The sequence below is a fragment of the Ovis canadensis genome, chromosome 26, assembly GCF_042477335.2.
Source record: "Ovis canadensis isolate MfBH-ARS-UI-01 breed Bighorn chromosome 26, ARS-UI_OviCan_v2, whole genome shotgun sequence".
NCBI lineage: Eukaryota > Metazoa > Chordata > Mammalia > Artiodactyla > Bovidae > Ovis > Ovis canadensis.
Genome location: NC_091270.1, coordinates 52863125 through 52882225, shown reverse-complemented (window position 1 = coordinate 52882225; position 19101 = coordinate 52863125). Strand labels below are relative to the sequence as shown.

At 47.9% G+C, this 19101-nt stretch overlaps 1 protein-coding gene and 1 long non-coding RNA gene across 3 annotated transcripts in view; one reads left to right on the top strand and one right to left on the bottom strand.

Annotated features, from left to right (window-relative positions):
- The window catches only part of SLC20A2 (solute carrier family 20 member 2), a 110727-nt gene that overhangs the window by 75649 nt on the left and 15977 nt on the right, over window positions 1-19101 (top strand). For both annotated transcript variants that reach the window (XM_069572710.1, XM_069572709.1), the window contains exons 6-8: window positions 9984-10100; window positions 15193-15396; window positions 16747-17314. In XM_069572710.1, coding sequence (XP_069428811.1) covers window positions 9984-10100; window positions 15193-15396; window positions 16747-17314 — 889 coding nt within the window. The remainder of the gene's footprint in view (window positions 1-9983; window positions 10101-15192; window positions 15397-16746; window positions 17315-19101) is intronic.
- On the bottom strand, window positions 9532-14064 carry LOC138430753 (uncharacterized). Its single transcript, XR_011253379.1, has 2 exons — window positions 13947-14064; window positions 9532-12971 (listed from the first exon to the last, which is right to left on the bottom strand). It is a non-coding gene; the product is annotated as an uncharacterized lncRNA (long non-coding RNA).

Below are 19101 nucleotides of genomic sequence, written 5' to 3'. Positions count from 1 at the left end.
TTTTTTTCTAGCCTCTATTTCTGTCTCTCCCTGGTTCTTGATCTGAATGTCAGAAGACCACAAATGTATGATTTTTATTAGAATTTGACTTTTTCTAGACTTACCTATTTTTTCCATCACTTCTTTTTCTCATCTTTTAAAAGACTATTTTAATTTTAATTTTTTATATTTTGGCCATCGCTTAGTTCCCCGCCCAGGGATCAAACCTGTATCCCTTACATTGGAAGTGTGTAGACTTAACCGTTGGGCCACCAAGGAAGTCCCTCTTTTTCTCATCGTTTGCTGCAGTTTTATTGCAAATTTGCTAGGAGAGTCAGATTACTAAGAGATTAAATGATGCTAGAGGAGTGAAGCTATAAAATGAAGGAGGCAACCAAGGATAATATAAATACTTCATCGAGAAGTTTTGAAGAATAATAAAAAAAAAAAAGCTTTTATTGAGCTGAGTTTTAAATGAATTAGCTCTTCTGGGAAATCAGTAATATTGCCAGCGTCTCCTGACAGGTGGGAAATAGGCACAGTGAAGCTGGCTGAGTGCCGAGGGCATGAAACTAGCGAGGTACAGAACAGACTTGGAAGTGGGCAGCCTAGTTCCAAGCCCCCATCAGGGTATCCCATTGGCACATGACGGGGCAGGGGTCAGACACCCAGCATCTAGTCCCTGGTCCCCGATGTCACTGTAAATGACGATCAGAATACATCCGCCTCATACATCCTGTCCTTTCTCCTCACTCTCTTTAAAGATGGCTTCCAGGGAGTTCCCTGGCTGTGCAGTGGTTGGGACTTGGTGCTTTTACTGCCAGGGCCCAGGTTCAATCCCTGGTTGGGGAACTAAGATCCCATGAGTCATGAAGCTCAGCACCAACCACCCCCCCACCAGAAAAAGGCTTCTAAAAATTTGGAAATGATGTGGTTTAGTATCTATTTAATGTCCAGGTAGTGTGAAGAGGGTGGCTGCCCCTCTGTTTGGGAATACCGGGAAGTCGGTACGAGAACCTTGGTGATGGATACTCACCTGGGAACACAGGCGACGCTCCTCGTGCTGGGAAAGCCCATCGCTTCCTCTCCCCGAGCCTCTGCGCCTCATAAAGGAGAGACGGGTGGGCAGGAACCACTGTGAGAGGGAGGCCACGAGACAGGAGGTGATGCGGGCAGAGTGCTGAGCTTGGGGGCTGCTCACGACGGCGCTTTCTGTGCTCAGGGGCCGGGGGCGCGGTTTCCTTCACTGCCATCAGCCATCTCTTCAGCCTTACGTCTCCAGCGTGTCCTGAGGCAGCTGGTCTCTGTCTCCCCACACATGCTGCTGTGGGAGCTTTTCCTTACTTGAAGTTTGGGGGTGAGGGGTTTTGCATAGGGAAGGAAGGAGGTCAGGACAGAGGGTCCAGCCAGAGTCAGAAAAGGACTTTGCTGAGGTCTTGGCTCTGGAGAGTGTTTCTAAATATCCAGTAGGTGAGTCCAAATCCTATTTTTATTTAAACTTTGAAGGTTCACTTTGCCCTTGAAACTAAGACGTTAATTCCATCCTGTCTCCGCGTGCTGGCTTCTCTGCCGTCCAGCTGGGTCGTCTGTAGCCCTGGCGTCATATCTGGGGACAAGTGAGCCGGGAAGACCCAGTCCTCTGCCTCTCTCACAACTGGCCGGCCTTTCTGCCGATTTTGAGATTTAATCTTCCTAGTCCTTTTCTTCCTTAAAACGTTTCCATTCAGTGTAAGGGCCTTAGAGATAAGAGGAAAGAATGAAATGTTCTAACAAACAGTGGCGGCATCAACCTACCCTGTTGTAACTTTCAGAGATTCTGTAACTGGCACTTTCCCGCATGGAGTTGAACCCGGTGGGTCCCCATGGGCTGAGTCATGGAGCTCTGGTTTGACTTCCTCCCTTCCTCCTCCCTAAATTATTTTGAAGTTGTTTATATCTTGGGCTTAGTTGGATTTGTTTTACTTTGCGTTTGACGTGACTTGTCTCAGACGTCATCCTTATACTTCAGAGACTGAGTTAGCACTCTTCAGAAAGTGTCTTTGCCTTTTTGTCCTTAAAAAAATAATTCACAAGAAGCAAAAATAACTTGAGGAAATAAAGTGGGTTGGGTTGGATAAATCACTTGGGTTGGGCTGGATACAAGCCTGAAGTTTATTTTTGATGAAGGGCTTCAGCTGGCGGGACCTGGTTTTTGTTCTGCCTTTCTAGAATGAATGCTGAGTGAGGTACATGGCACACGACTTTGTGGAGTCGAGCAGATTAGCTAATGATGCTTCCCAAGTCCACGTGTGGTCCCTGCACCAGGAGCATTGGCATCACGTGGTCACTTGTCAGAAATGCAGATTCCCAGGCTTAGACCCGCTGAACCAGAAGCACAGCCCAGCAGTCCAGGTTTATGGGACGGAGCGCGCGGGGTGACCTGATGCTTGTGCGTTAGGAGGGTCCCTGCTCTAACCATCTCTTTACCTGCTGTTGTTCTTCAGTTGCTGAGTTGTGTCTGCCTCCTTGCAACCCCGTGGACTGCAGCACGCCAGGCTTCCCTGCCCTCCACTATCTCCTGGAGTCTGCTCAGATTCATGTCCATTGAGTTGGTGATGCCACCCAACGATCTCATCCTCTTCTGCCCTCTTCTCCTCTTGCCCTCAATCAGGGTCTTGTCTAGCATCAGGGTCTTTTCTAGTGAGTTGGCTCTTTGCATCAGGTGACCAAAGGTGGAGCTTCAGCTTCAGCATCCGTCCCTCCAGTGAATATTCAGGGTTGATTTCCTTTAGGATGGACTGGTTTGATCTCTTTGCAATCTAAGGGGCTCTCAAGACTCTTCTCCAACACCACAGTTCAAAGGCATCAATTCTTCGGAGGTCAGCCTTCTTTATGGTCCAAGTCTCACATCCATAAAGGACTACTGGAAAAACCATAGCTTTGACTATACAGACCATTTTATCTAATAACCCTAACCCTAATCCGAACCCTAGTAATATGATCCTTTCACCATACATACTGCTATCTTATCACAGTCCTTATATAAAGAGGTGCTCTTCAAAAGCCCTAACTCCTCACCAGCAGTTGAGTTCTCAGACTCCACCAGGCCTGGTGTCTGGCTTCCCCAGAGTGGTCTGTGCCTGAGATGGGCTGCCTCCTCCTCCTCTTCCTCCTTCTCCCCTCCTCTTCCTTCTCCATCTTCTCTCCCTCTCCTCCCCCCCTCACTCTCCTCTCCCTCTCCCCCACACCCCCTCCTCCCACTCCCCTCCTCCCCCTTCTCCATCTTCTCTTCCTCTCCCACCTGCTCCCTCTCCTCCTGCTCCCTCTCCCTCCATCTCCTCCTCCCCCTCCTCCTTCTCCCCTCCTCCCCCTTCTCTTCCTTTCCCACCTCCTCCCTCTCCCCTCCATCTCCTCCTCCTCTTCCTCCCCCAGTGGCAGCCCTTCTGGTCCAGCCCCAGGGAATCCAGAGCATCAGGCCCCCCTCGAGTCCCCGGTGACTCAGGAGAAGGAGCTTGATTCCCAGAGATGCTCGGTTTTTTACATTCCAGGCTGTAGGGAGTGGGCGTTGGAGCTGGGGTGGCTCCCAGCCCTGGGTGGGGAAGGTGTGGGCTGAGAAGAGTCTCCAATTTCACTCAGAGGAGGATTCAGGACAGAGTGATTTGAACTCACTTCCTTCTCAGAACTGTTGTAACGAAACCCTGGTTTGAGAAAGCTAGTACCATATGCAGGGGGAAGAAAGATCCCAATTATAGGACAGATTAGGAAAGAGCATTTTGTAATTTCAAAGTGGTACTTCATCTTCTTAAAGTTGCCGCAGGATTCCTCTTACCTAGGGAGCTCCTCCAGTGCTTTGAACATGTTGATCTGAAACAGAGCAAAAACTAGTGACTCCATTTATCAGGGAAGGGAGGACTAGCAAAAAGTGATTCTTCAAATGAGGTCAACTTGTGTGTGTGTATTAGTTACTGTGGGAAAATGTCCACAGTATACTGTTATGTGAGAAATGCAGGCCCAGAACAATATATACAGTATAGTTTACATCTATTAAATTTAAGGCAAAGTAAAAGAAATCCACACAAACACTCTGCATTAGATGTTTGTTTATCTCTAGAAAATGCCTGGGAAGATACATAACAAATATTTATCAGTGTTTCTCTGGGAAGTGGGTTCCAGAGGGGAGGACAGGAGGCATTTTCATATTTGTACCTCCTACAGTTTTGTATGGTTGATTTTTTAAAAGCTTTTTATATTATATTGGAATATAGTTGATTTACTGTGTTGTGTTAGTTTTAGGTGAACAGCAAAGTGATTCAGTTATACGTGAATCTGTTTTTCTTCAGATTCTTTTCCCGTGTAGGTTATTACAGAATATTGAGCAGAGGTCCCTGTGCTATACAGTAGGTAGGGCTGTGTTGATTATCTGTGGCTGTTCTTTTTATAATCTTGTATTATTTATCAAATTAAACCAGAGAAAACGAAAAGAGAGGGTGCAGGAGAGGTGGGTGAGAGGTATAAGGGAACTAACATGGGCTAGAGCCTGAGGGGTTTGAGAGAAGCTTCATTTTCCCGCAATAACTAACACACACACCACGTGGACCTCATCTGTAGAATCACCTTTTACTCGTCCTCTCTTCGCTAATAAATGGAGTCACTAGTTTTGGTTCTGTTGTAGATCAACATGTTCAAAGCATCAGATTGTAACAGTGATTGTTGTGTGTGAAAACTAAGAGCTGTGCTAAAGTCAGGGCTCGGAAGGCTGTGAGTGGGTCTGGCAGCTCTCTCTACTTGCTCCCCAAGGCCGTTGGATGTCCTGATCTTCAGGGGGTTTGGGAGAGAATTGCAAGGATGCCTGAGGTTTGAGCTGAATCACTATTCATCATATCTTTGCTGTTCAGAAAATGAAAGGGCTGGACATGAAAGGCCATTGAGGGTTGGAGCCAGGCCTGGGCTTCCGCGCGCCCAGTGTGGGCTCCTGGCAGCCGCTCTTGGCCGAGGGTCGGAGCAGTTCAAGCCCAAGCTGTGTCCTACTTTGCCTTCCCCGGGGTGCGGGCCGAGCCTCAGTGCCCTCTTGAGCATCTTATCCGAGGATAATTTGAGACTCTAGCAGGAAGGCCATTCAGTACCAAGTATTTTTGTCAAAAATTTTGTTGTAAAAAGTCTACCTTAAATTTTCAGAAGGAGAAAAGTTTTCCCCTGAAAGTTCATTGATTGAAGGGCTTTCCTGTGCTGGATTTTTGCATTTCATTGATTTTTTTTATCCATGAAACTTGCTTCTGTATATTTAGTACAATTTAGAGCTGGGTCCCCTAACTATTAGTCGGCAGCTCTCACATGAGGCTTTAAAAGTAAGTCCGGCTGCTCTTTTTTTTTTTTAATTGGAGTATAGTTGATTTACAGTGTTGTGTTCATTTCAGGTGTACAGCAAAGTTAATCAGTATTATATACATATACTTAACACATGTGATACATAATATGTATAATATATAAATACATAACTATATAAGTACACAATTTATAATATACAAGTCATATATAATATAAATTATGTAACTTATATGTAATGTGTAATTATATAATTACATGTTAAGCATATATTATATAATATACTCTTAATGTATAATATCATGTATTATATATCATATGTATTCTTTTTTAGATTCTTTTCCCTTTAAGATTTAACCTTATAGGTTATTACATAATGTTGAGTATAGTTTCCTATGCTATATAAAAGGTCCTTGTTTATCTATTTTATATATAGTAATGTGTACCTCATGCAAAGAGTTGACTCATTGGAAAAGCCTCTGATTCTGGGAGGGATTGGGGGCAGGAGGAGAAGGGGACGACAGAGGATGAGATGGCTGGATGGCATCACTGCCTCGATGGACGTGAGTCTGAGTGAACTCCGGGAGCTGGTGATGGACAGGGAGGCCTGGTGTGCTGCGATTCATGGGGTCGCAAAGAGTCGGACACGACTGAGCGACTGAACTGAACTGAATGTGTATCTGTTGGGCTTCCCAGGTGGCTCTAATGGTAAAGAATCCGCCTGCCAATGCAGGAGACGTAAGAGACGCAGGTTTAATCCCTGGATCAGGACGATCCCCTGGAGAAGGGCACGGCCACCCACTCCAGTATTCTTGCCTGGAGAACCCCGTGGACAGAGGAGCCTGGTGAGCTGCAGGCCATGGGGTCTTCTGAAGCGACTGAGTACACACAGTGTGTATCTGTTAATCCCAGGCTCCTGGCTTATCCCTCCCTCCTTTCCCCTTTGTAAGCAGAAGTTTATTTCCTGTCTGTGGGTCTGTCTCTGTTTCGTATATACGTTCATGCTGGTGTGTGCTCTCGATGCTCTGTTGATTTGCTAAATTGCTGGAATAGTTCGGTAAAATCCAGTCCCCATTCTGTTCCTCTCTCTCTTTCTCACCATCAGCAACTTGCCTGTCTTCCTGGTTCCTTTGCTCTTCGCCATCTTGCCCCCACCCCTGGCTTTTCTCCCCTGTGTCTCCCGCCCTCTCACCCTCTGATCTTCCATCCAGTCCTGTGACTCAGAGGGTGGCTCTGGAGCTTCCTGGCCACTTTCCAGGCCAAACTGATGGTGAAGGCAGTTGTGATGGTTAAGACTCAGGAGCAGGTGACCCTGTGGCTCATCGTCCCTGCGAAGCATCATGAGCCTTGTGTATAGCCGGCCTCAGCCTGTCCCTTTCGGGTTTGGGTCCTGATGCCCTCCGGAGCCCATGTAACCTCAGCACAGAGATGGGCCTGGAAGGAGCATGTGGAGCGGCCCTGCTCTGCCCTGCTGAGGGCTCTGCTCAGAGGGGATGGAGGAGAAGGGGGCCTGGGAGCAACAGTGTCCACTTGCTCAGACACTCATCTCTCCAGCTCCTGGGCTTCATCCCCCTCCCTCAGTACCCAGAGCTCGCCTATCTTAGATCAGGTTAAGGTAGTGAGGCCAAAGTAGCCCAAGTGTCAGCTTTATCATCAGCTCAACCAGAAGCCGCAAAGGAGACAGGGAGGACTCTTCAAAAGCCAGGTAGTTTTAAGCCGCAGTTGGTTTGATGTTGGTAATTAACAGTTACCATTCAGTTCAGCAAGAAACCACATTGGAGTGGTCCTTCCCCGTGTCCGGACACTGACATGCAGACACAGAGCAGAAGCTGGAGCCCCAACCGCAGGCGCAGCCGAGTGAGGTCAGCCTGAGTGGTTTTATAAGCAGCTCCAAGCCTGGATCCGGAGACAGAGCCAGGGCTGGGGCGGGGCTGCCAGCTGCCCCGGCACAGCCCCACGTGGGGCCTTGCTTGCTGGTGTGTCCAGGCGCTGGAGGATGGAGCTGCCTGGCTACTGAGTGTCTGCTCCCACCAGTGACCCTTCCACGGTGCCAAGGCTGGGTGATTCTGGTTCTTACTTTCCATACTTATATATGAAAATCCTGACTCCCCATTTAGAGTATTAACTACCCATTCTCCCTCTCACCATTACCAAAATGTCTAATAATACCTTACCTGAATAATTTCAAGCTGGTTCATATACATATATATAGAATGGTTCTTGTCTGACTCTTTGCAACCCTATGGACTGTAGCCCTCCAGGTTCCTCTGTCCATGGGATTCTCCAGGCAAGAATACTGGAGTGGGTTGCCATTCCCTTCTCCAGGGGATCTTCCTGACCCAAGGATCAAACTCAGGTCTCCTGCATTGCAGGTGGATTCTTTACTGTCTGAGCCACCCTTACTTTTTACAGACTGGTTAACAGTGAGCAGTTATACGCCAATGAAAAAAATAATGGAAAAAAGAAAGTCAGTTTTATATTTAAAAAAAGAACAGTTAATAGTAACAAAGCCTGTAGCATTAGAGGTTTATTTAAGAGCAGAGTTTTAAATAGTTCACTTATTTCGAACTTTAAAAAAAAAAGCTTAACAATTTACAAAAGTGTGTGCTTATTATAAATTTTCAAAGTTAGCAGTATGAAAGCACAGAGTAAGTGCTGTAGGAGCCTTTAGCAAACAAACAAGCAGATAAATAAATAGACCTGATTTTGCTTCCCAAATGACTGTGAGTTTCTGCTTTTCAAGTTATTGAAGTTTCTTTACAGTTTTTTTTTCCTTTGCCTTCTCTGTTTTTGTCACTATCCATGGGCTTGTGACTAAGAGCCCTTCTCTCCTTCTATTTAGAAAGAATGTGGTATAATGTTGAGGGCCTTGGGCTCGGGAGTGAGATGCCGGGGTGGGTAGCCTTGTGCTTCAGATGGACAGTGTATAGCGCAGGGAGCGACCCCTCCTGTTTTCCATCCCTCCACGGGAATGACCGCTGGTTCTTCCCAGAACTTTTACGATCTGTTCAGGAGTGTACACTTGGCCGTGGTGGAGGGGGGAACGGCGGTGTCTCTTCTAGACATAAGTTGGGTGGTGCTGCACACACCGTGATCTCGCTGGCCTTCCTCACTTAACTAGACAAGAGCATCACTTCTTATCAGTCCATTTATCTCGACCTTATTTTATGCCATGCACCATGCTGACTTCCCACTTCCATGATGACGCGTGTGTCGGTTGCCTTGCAAACTCTTGCTGTTACAGGTAATGCTCTAGTGAGCACACTCGTGCCTGTCTCCTTGTGCCTGTGCAGGGATGCACCTGTGGGTATCTGTATCACACCTGTGTCACCAGGGGAGCGGGGCTTGGGGCCCTGCAGGGCAGGGAAGCCTGATGTCTCTCCACCTTCCACCTTTTTATTGACTGAGGGAATGGCAACTTTGTGTGCTGGACTGGATAGCAATGAAAAGCTTTTCTGTGTTGTAATTCCATGAGTTGGCCCTTGAAAGAAGAATTGAGCTTGAAAGTCAGTGTCCTTTGACAACACTTTTCTATCTAAGCTGACTTTTCTTTTTTAAACAATAAAAGGGTTCGTTTATGCATATGGAAGCCTTCACAGAAAAGAAATGAGCACCAGGAGAAGCAGTCAGACTTCAGGACTTCTGTACCCTGGAAGGAGACTAGGACACATACAGAGGAAACTAACGGGAGAGAAGAGTTAGTGTGGCAAGGTCTGTTTGTGCTGACCCATCTGGGTGGTGGTGCCTGGTCTCCAGTGATGGGAGTCACTCTCCTCTTCCTGGAACAAGGAAGGCACATCTCTCCCAAGAAATTTATGCCGTGTTGTCCGGCAGTTACAAAGCGGGGCAGCAGACTCTTCCTGCATCTGCTGTTTCTCAATTTAAGCTGACTTTTACAAAGGTTTGTGTGTGTGGTCCAAGCGTCATGTCCTTTTAAAGCCGGGCTGCTGACTATTGAGAAACCAGAGAGGCGGCCGTCAGCCTTGCTGTGGCCACTGTAGCCCTGGGCTTCGGGGTGCCCAGGGAAGGCGGCGGCAGGCATCGGGAGGGCAGACAGACCCCTTCTTACCCCCGTTTGTCCACTCGGGAATTTAGGTATTGAGGTAATACTGTAAATGGGTTTATTCCCAACTTAATATGTTGTTTGTGGCAAGTTGGTCGCTTTTTAATGATTAGCCTACTCACTGAGTTAACAACAGAGTCACAAGGTAAACAGTATATCTCAATTATTTTTTACAGTTTTATAATTCATTTATCTGGCTGCGTTGGGCCCTCATCGTGGGCTTTCTCTGCTTGTGGAGGGGGGGCTACTCCTTGCCGGGGTGCGTGGCCTCTCACGGCAGCAGCTTCTCCTGCTGCGGAGCTCTGGCGCCCTAGAGCAACAGGGCCGCAGGGTGCGGGGCTCAGTTGCTGCGTTGCACAGGCTTAGTTGCTCCGAGGCATGTGGAGTCTTTCTGGACCAAAGGCCCGTGTCTCCTACCCTGAGAGATGGATTCTTATCCACCACATCACCCGGGAAGTCCCGGTCGTGTAACACAAGACTTTGTTCCCCAGAAAAAGTCTAGCACGATATTGTGGCTGAGAGCTTTATTAATCACAGGATCCAGATGACGCACTTCAGGGTCGGGGAATGGCAGGAGTGGGGATGTCACACCCGACTTTGGAGACGTGTCCAGTGACAGCTGTGTCCCCTCTGTCCCCAGTGATGGGCCTGGTCCTCCCCATGTGGGCGATCGCCCTCATCTCCTTCGGGGTTGCGCTGCTGTTTGCCCTCTTCGTGTGGCTCTTTGTGTGTCCGTGGATGCGGAGGAAGATAACAGGTAAGTGCTTTTCTGTTCTTCTGATTTGCAAAAAGGCTCTGATTCCTAAGGCTGCAGGCATCATGCACTGTGATCCTGAGTGACAGGGAATACAACCACGGTCAAGCCGGTCCCTGTCTCAGGGCGCCTGCCTGCTTTCTGGCTCAGACTTTTCCTGGATATCTTGGGATCTTGGTGAGAATGAGGTCCTCGTTGCCGTGGGTAACAGCAGGTAGCAAATCAGCAGCATAGCACTGCCGTCCCTCAAGAATGGCAGAAGGTAAAAAGACCAGATTCCGAGTGTGATAACTGGAATTCCCACGCGTCTGTGGTGAAATAAAAACTGGTACAACGATGGGAAAAGTTCGTTTAGCAGTTTCCTATGAAGTTAAGCAAACATTCATCATATGACTTAAGTAATTCCACCCCTAGGTGTTTATCCAAGAGAAGTGAGACTCGTACACAAATTAAGTCATACTAGCCACCAAGTGGAGACAAGCCACAGGCTCATTAACAAGTGAGTGGATGACCAGACTCTTCATACAGCAGAGGGCGGATAAGCAATGAAGAAGGCGAACTCCCAGGAGGAGCCACGCACAAACAAACTCATCCTGTAGGCCTCCAGAGGACAGCCATCCCCAGCCACCGAAACCAGGGGCTGCTGGAGACACTGCAGAAGGGAATGTGAGGGGACTTCGCAGGGACAGAGGGAGCTTTAGAGACAGAAGGGCACTTTAGGGACAGGACAGAGCTTTGCAGGCACAGGAGGGAACTTTGCAGGACTCTGTCTTAATTGAGGGGTAGTTATAGTCTGTACTCGTTTGTCACAGGTCATCTACCTGCACATTTTAAAAGGTATAAATTTCATTGTACAGAAATTATACCTCTGTGAAAGCAATTTTAAAAAAAAGAAGACCCTGGCTTAGAAAACTGCAGGAGCTATTTTCCTGTCACTGGCAACATGATTGAATTCCAAGCCTTATGGCCACACGCTTTTACAGGGCTCTCAAAAGAAAAGAAGTATTTCCATTTGGCCTCAGAGTGTACCTTACAATCATGGTTTGATCCGGACATATCTGAATTTGAAACCCACATTTCAAAGAAAAACTGAACAACCGAGGAGACGTTACCACACTTATGAATGGGAAGGCTCAATACCAGAAAGATGTCCGTTCTCAAATTGATCTGTACATTTAATGCAATTTAAACAAAAATCCCAGCAGGATATCTTGTAGATTTATACAAGTCACTTTAAGAATGAATATGGAGGACTTCCCTGCTGGTCCGCCTGCCATTGCAGGGGACAGGATCCCAGGAAGATCCCTCATGCCGAGAGCAGCTGAGCCTGTGAGCCATAATGAAGGGCACACCTTGTCACTGCAACTAGAGGGAGCCCTCACTCAGCAACGAAGACCCAACACAGCCGAAAAGAAACAATTCATTAATTTAAAAATTTTCTAGGGAAAGGGACTGGAATGGGCAAAACAAATTTGGAGAAGAGTAAAGTTGAAGGACCCATGCCACAAAAAGCTCCAGGAGAGTGTGGAAGTGGCGAAGAGATAAACACCTAGATTAACAGAACAGGATAAAGTCCAGAAACAGACCGGCAAATATGGCCAACTGAGTTATTGAAAATCACTGATATAATCAATGATACTGGAATAACTGGGCATCGAATGCCAAAAGAACCTTGACCTAAAGCCTTATACCTTGCAAAAAAAAAAAATTCACTCAAGATCCATCATAAGTATAAATGTAAAGTAGAAAACCATGAAACTTTGGGAGCAAAAAGAGGAAAACTTTTGGGACCTTGGGTAGAGCAAAGAGTGTTTAGGTTTGATACCAAAAACACAATTCATAAAAGAAGTTGGTAAATTGCACTTCATCAAAATTGGAAACTGTTGCCCTGTAAGGAACACTGCTGCTACTGCTGCTGCTGCTAAGTCGCTTGAGTCGTGTCCCACTCTGTGCGACCCCATAGACGGCAGCCCACCAGGCTTCCCCGTCCCTGGGATTCTCCGGGCAAGAACACTGGAGTGGGCTGCCATTTCTTTCTCCAATGCATGAAAGTGAAAAGTGAAAGTGAAGTCTCTCAGTCGTGTCCGACTCTTTGCGACCCCATGGACTGCAGCCTACCAGGCTCCTCCATCCATGGGATTTTCCAGGCAAAAGTACTCGAGTGGGGTGCCATTGCCTTCTCCGTAAGGAACACTATTAAGAGAAAAGACAAGCTGCAGACTAAGAGAAAGTGTTTGCAAGTCCTCTAACAAAGGACTTGTATTCAGAACATATGAAGAAAGCTCAGAAAATAACCCGATTTAAAACAAAAATTTTAAATAGCTGTTTCACCAAAAAAAGATACATGAATGGCAAATGAGTCCATGAAAAGCTGCTCGACATCAGAAATACAGATTAAAATCACAATGAAGTATTCCCACACATCTATTTTAATGGCTTTAAGAAAAAAAAAAAGGATAGTGCTAAATGCTGACAAAGATGAGGCGTGGCTGGAATGTTCATTCATGCACTCCTGCTGGGAACGTGAAATGGCACAGCCGCTCAGAAAAGGAGTTTGATGGTTTCTTATAAGGTTAATCACTTACCCACTCCTAGGTGTTTACCCTAGAGAAATGCACATTTAAATTTACACAGAAGCCTGGAGATGAATATAGCAGCTGTATTTGCTATCACCAAAAACTAAAAGCCTGGATTATCCACAGAACACACACACGTATTTCTGGAAATAAATACATCCACATATTAGACTGCTACTCGGCAGTGAAGACTGAGCCTGCACCAGCATGGATGAACCTCGGGTGCCATGGTTAATCGTGCCACGTCGGAGGAGCCAGCCTCAGAAGCACATGTCTTATGGTTCCATTTACATGACATCTGGAAAAGACAAAACGGTAGGGACGGAGACCAGACAGGTGATTGTCAAGGGCTAGGGCAGAGGGGCTGACTACAGGGATAGGCGTTATAGGAATCTAGACTTTTAAGATTTTTTTTTAATGTGGCCTATTTTCAAAGTCTATTCAATTTGTTACAATATTCCTTCTGTTTTATGTTTCAGTTTTTTGGCCACAAGGCACATGGGATCTTGTGGGGATCTTAGGTCCCTGACCAAGGATTGAACCTGTGTACCCTGCATTGGGAGGTGAAGTCCCAGCCACTGGACCGCCAGTGAGATCCCTAGACATTTTTTAGAATCAGAATTCTACACACACACAGCCAGTATACCACGTGCAAGTTTTAAAAACTAATAATTAAAACACTACATTAGTACATACAACTTCAAACTAAGTAGTGATTTCACACTATGACGGATTCATATCCAGCTGCTTCTTCCTCTCCTGTGTAGCCGCCCCCTGCTCTTGGTTGAGAAGGAACCCCCCCCCCCACCCCCTTAAACATTCTGCTTGTCTGGTTTAACCCCAGTGGGAATGATAAACTACACTTGAATGCTCTTGACGTGTAAAGCTTTTTCTGATTGTTGTTGTTCAGTTGCTAAGTCGTGTCCGACTCTGTGACCCCATGAACTGTAGCACGCCAAGGCTTCCCTGTCCTGCGCTACTTCCCTGAGTTATGGACCATAGAATCTTTGCTCCCACCTTTAGGCTGTAATGTTACAGTAGGAAACTGACATTACTACCCATTCTGGCTTGCCAAGGGATTTTTTTTGGCCAATAACATGTATTTTGACATTTCAACATACAGGTACCTTGTTCTATTAAGTACAGACTATGGTTAAGGGTATGGACAGAGAGTAAACTGACTACATGTTACTACCTGGGTGACCTTCAGCAAGGGATTCAGTCTCTGTGGGCCTCAATTTGCTCATTTATAAAATAGAGAAAATGGTAATACCTGTTTCATACGTTAGCACGTTTTGGGGGACTTCCTGATGGTTCAGTGGTTAAGACTCCATGCTTCCACTGCAGAAGCCCAGGTTTAATCCTTGGTTGGGGAGCTAAGATCCGACAAACTGCACAGTGTGGCCAAAAACAAGAAAAAACAAACCAAATAACACAATTTAAAAAATCTGTTATTATAATCTTTACAGATACTAACTTTTCTCGTCTACATTGTCAGCAGTTTGAGATCAGAAACCTGTGTGTACCTTTATTTATTCCTTGTAGTAAACAAACTTAGTTTTTTTTTTTTAATCTGTCTTTTAGATTTAGATAAATATAGAGATAGAGGTATAAAGATTGAGGGCAGGAAGAGAAGGGGACGACAGAGGTCGAGATGGTTGGATGGCATCACCGACTCAATGGACGTGCGTTTCAGCAAGCTCTGGGAGACGGTGACAGACAGGGAAGCCTGGCGTGCTGCAGTCCATGGGGTCGCAAAGAGTCGGGACACAACTGAGCGGCTGGACAGCAACAACAGAGACAGAAGTGACCTGTCTGAGTAAATACAGAAATGAGGCTGATGCACGAGTGTATCCGGCCGAGGACCTGAGAAGGCTGTCCGTGTCAGTTGGGTAGGTTAGAGCGTAGACGTTTCCTCAGGGAAGTGTGAGGCAGCAAGACCATGAACCCACATACCAGATCTGATTACCAAGAGCGCGCTCCAGCTTCAAAACCACTTTTTGAAAATCCCTGGTTTCTTTTGGAAGTAAAGGATATTTAACAGTAAGCAGAATCTCTCTGTTCCTTTTGAGGAAAATGATTTACTTGTTTCCTAAGACTTGGTGACCTGAGGAAATCTGAGCGCAGTCTCTTATTGAACAGAAGAAAGCAGACAGACCCTAACAGTATCTATGAAGACAAAAAGGATAAACATTTCAGTGATTCTGAGGTCAGTTTAAGAAAACAGAAGGCCGGGCTAGATGGTTGTAGAATTTACAGAATGTTTACCTTGGGAACCAGATCTAATCCTGTCTTTTTTGTTGCTTTTGGATGAGATAACTCAGGGCTGAGCCTCCATCTTTCCCTCCGTAGCTGAATTTTCTAGCCTGTTTCCCAGACTGAATTGTCCACTTTATTTTCCTTTTTTTTGTTGTTCCCAAAGTATAAAAGTATCACGATAAATACTTTTTTTATATTCATTTGTCAAAAATAAGAATCCTCATCCCAAATTTTCAGTTATGACTCTTTATTTTCTTCAGGCAAATTACAAAAAGAAGGTGCTTTATCGAGAGCCTCTGATGAAAGTCTCAATAAAATTCAGGAAGTGGAGTCCCCAGTATTTAAAGAGCTGCCAGGTGCCAAGGCTCACGACGACAGCACCGTCCCCCTCACGGGCTCAGCTGCAGAGCCCTCAGGGACCTCAGAAAGCATGTCAGGGGGTCACCACCCCCGGGCCCCATATGGTAAGTTCCTGGGGGCTGGGGTGGCATGGGGCAGAGGCAGTTTTGGGGGGCCAGTTGGCCTGCATGTGGCAATGAGGTTCCAGCACACAACAAGTGTCCCCAGAGAAAACTCGGGGGCTGAAGGGTCCAGGGTTTGGTCAGTCCCAGAGCGAGCTTGTTCCTGTCCTATGACTTTCCTCCAAGAGCCATTTACCTGCAGTCTCCCAGCAGCACCTCTGGGCCCCTCACCTGTGTCTTCGACATGCAGTCACCTAACTGCCAGAGATTGGATTATCAGTTTATCCAGCTTTGTATCCAAACACCTTCCTCCTGGGAGGTGCAGAGAGAAAGCTGACGTTGGAACCGGGGCGGTGGTCTCACTAGAGTAGCGCAGAAACCATCAGGGCCATCGTGAGGGTCCTCTGTCCCACAGTGTTTATGGACAGTGATGGGCCACCTCCTGCCTCTGCCAGGCCCACCTCCCTGCAGGGGTGCTGGCACCGCGGTCCAGGATGGATCTGCAACTTGGCCAAGAAAGAGAATGGGCTCTGCCCACTGATCTGACAGACCGCCTTTGACTGTGTCCACCAGCCTTTTTTTTCAATTGAAGTATATGGTTGATTAAACAGCACATTAACTTCTGCTGTACAGCAAAGTGGTACGTGTGTGTATATATATATATGTACATCCTTTTTTAAAATATTCTTTTCCATTATGGGTTTATTACAGGATGTTGAATATAGTTCCCTGTGCTGTACAGTAGGACCTTGCTTACCCCTCCTGTGAGCTTGCATCTGCTGCCCCAGCCGCTCCCCCCGTTCCTCCTCCCTCCTGCCCCAGGAGCCGCTCTGTCCTTTCTCTCTGTGACTGTTCCTCTTTCATAGGTGGGCTCATTTGTGTCATGTTTTTAAGCAGCACCTGGAGAGTGTGTCTCACAGGGAGATGGACTGAGTCCCCCTTGTATCGAGTTTTCTATAAAATAAGCTCCCGACACGGATCCTTCTCCTACCCGTTCCTGGAAAAGGAAAGAGTGCTTCCGCATTTTAGGAGAATGCAGCATCATTTTTCAACTGCCGTACTGTTAGTTTTACCCTTTGCTGTATGTTTCCAAGTTTCCCTTTTTATTTTTACCATACTGCATGGCCTGTGTTGTCAGGTTGGAAAATAAAAGAGTACGGCAGAAAAATGCAAAAACTCTCACTGTCCAACCTCCTGAACTGACATGGTGGCCCCACAGCATCCCAGGCGTGGACTCAGGCTGTCCCTTGTCCCCTTCAGCCAGGCTCGGTCTGTCCCGTGTCCCCGCAGGCCGGGCTCGGTCTGTCCCTTGTCCCCTTCAGGCTGGGCTCAATCTATCCTTTGTCCCCGCAGGCCGGGCACTGTCCATGACACACGGCACCACCAAGTCGCCCGTGTCCAACGGGACCTTCGGCTTCGACAGCACGGCGCGGGCTGATGGCCACGTGTACCACACGGTGCACAAGGACTCGGGGCTCTACAAGGACCTGCTGCACCGCATCCGCGACGAGCGGCCGGCCGACGGGGCCCCGCGGCAGCTGCGGCGCAACAACAGCTACACGTGCTACACGGCGGCCATCTGCGGGCTGCCCGGCCTGGCCACACGCCGTGGCGACACGCCCGCGCCCGAGGACAGCGAGAAGCTGGTGGCCGACGCCGTGGCCTACTCGCGCCGCCGGCTGCGCTACGACAGCTACTCCAGCTACTGCAACGCCGTGGCCGAGGCGGAGATCGAGGCCGAGGAGGGCGGCGTCGAGGTCCGGCTGGCGCCCCCGCTGGCCGAGCCCGAGCCGCCGCGCGACGACCCGGTGGACGAGGAGAAGGAGGAGAAGGACTCCGCCGAGGTGCACCTACTCTTCCACTTCTTGCAGGTCCTCACCGCCTGCTTCGGCTCCTTTGCGCACGGAGGAAATGACGTGAGGTGAGAACCTGGGCGGGCGGGGCCGGGGAGGGCTTGTGTGGTGGGCGTGGTCTTATAAGGGGGCGGGGTGAGGGGAGGGGCCTGGTGATTGTGAGGGGCGGGTGGGCAGGGTCAGGCTGAGGAGGCGGGGAGGGGCACGGCAGATACCTGACCCACCCTAGAACCACGCAGGTTGCAACCGCCTGGGGTCGGCCAACGCCAGGTTTTGTCCGCAAGTGCAGCACCTGCATCTCCGTGGCGCAGGTCTTTGAGTGAACCAGATGCAGGGAGAGTTGGCCTGGGGTCAGAAATCACAACAGGTGGAATCAGTAGAGCTGGGCTTGGAGCCCTGATTCTGCCCAAGCCTGTCCCGGCTTCCTACCCTGGCCTGCGTTCAGTGCCATTTGGCATCAGTGCCTTTTGGTTTCAAAGCAGAGGGAGATTTCCCCCAAGTTGTATAAGGGTCATGTGTGAGCAAGTAGCTCCTGTAGTGACCCGCGTGACGGGTCAGAAAAGAGACGTGGGAGACCCCGGGGTGCCGCCGTGTTGGATGGCCGCTCCAGTCAGGAGGGTCCCCTAGGGACACCCACAGGGACTGAGGGCACAGCTGTGACGGCATCTATAGGAGAACCTCCTGGAAGAGGGAAAAGCACTGCGAGGCCGAGGCAGGAGTGTGCCTGGTGGGTCTTCCGGAAAGAATCACTAGCAAGAGCATGGAGAGCTCAGGTCAGCTGGGCATCCAGGCCAGAATGTGCAGGAATGTATAGAGTCTGGCCAGGCATCCGGATCAGTCACTGAATCTTCCAAAGCCTCGGTGTCCCAATCTGTGAAATGGGGGTAAAACTAGTACCAATGCAGGAGATTTCTATGAGGATTAAGGGGAGGTGCTTATATAATAAGATAAGAACAGTCCTTTCCCATAATCAATGTCCAGACATTTCCACTATTATAGTTATTATGCAGCCTAATGTTTCTGTCCAAATGAGGGAAATGTGCCATCATTATATTTTTTTTGGCCCAGTTATATGACTCCATTTTATACCATGTGCAGCTGCGTTTCTGTTCTTTTTAAAAGACGTCTTCCAGCCAGACAAAGAGGCCTGGACAGCTTATGTTCTGCTCAGGGTCACCTAGGCATTGCCAACTTATTTTACGGAGGGCACCATGTTCTGTCCTCTCTTAAATTTTTTACTCCCCTCCCCCACCAGCCCAGTTCCTCCTCCTTATCACAAATTCTTTATGAAAAGCCTGGTACCAGCAACATGTTACGAATTGGATCCCTTTCTAGAACTAAGTTCCAATTAAGGAGACAAGAAAGGCATACTCCTGGAGAGTAACAGAACACCCCAAAACAGCATTTCAAGGCCAAGGAAGAGTGTAGACGGTAGCTGCTGCAGATGGCCAGAGTGTAGAGCAGCTGTTTGCAGTTTGGAGACTGATTCTCAGGCTTTTGAGCAGGGATGTAGTCTGATGAAAGCAAGGTTTAGCAATAACAGTGCAGCAGTGAGGAGGGGGCTTCTGTTTACTCAACAAGTGGGTGTTAAGTTTGTACCAGTCCTCAGAACTGAAGCACTTGTAACTTACTCCAGGCCTGTTCAGAACAGTCCTTTGTAGTCCTAAGTGAAAGAAAGTGAAAGTGTTACTCAGTCATGTGGGATGCTTTGTGACCCCGTGGACTGTAGCCCACCAGGCTCCTCTATCCAAAGAATTCTCCAGGCCAGAATACTGGAATGGGTAGCCACTCTTTTTCCTAGGGATCTTCCCTACCCAGGGATCGAACCTGGGTCTCCCACATTGCAGGCAGATTT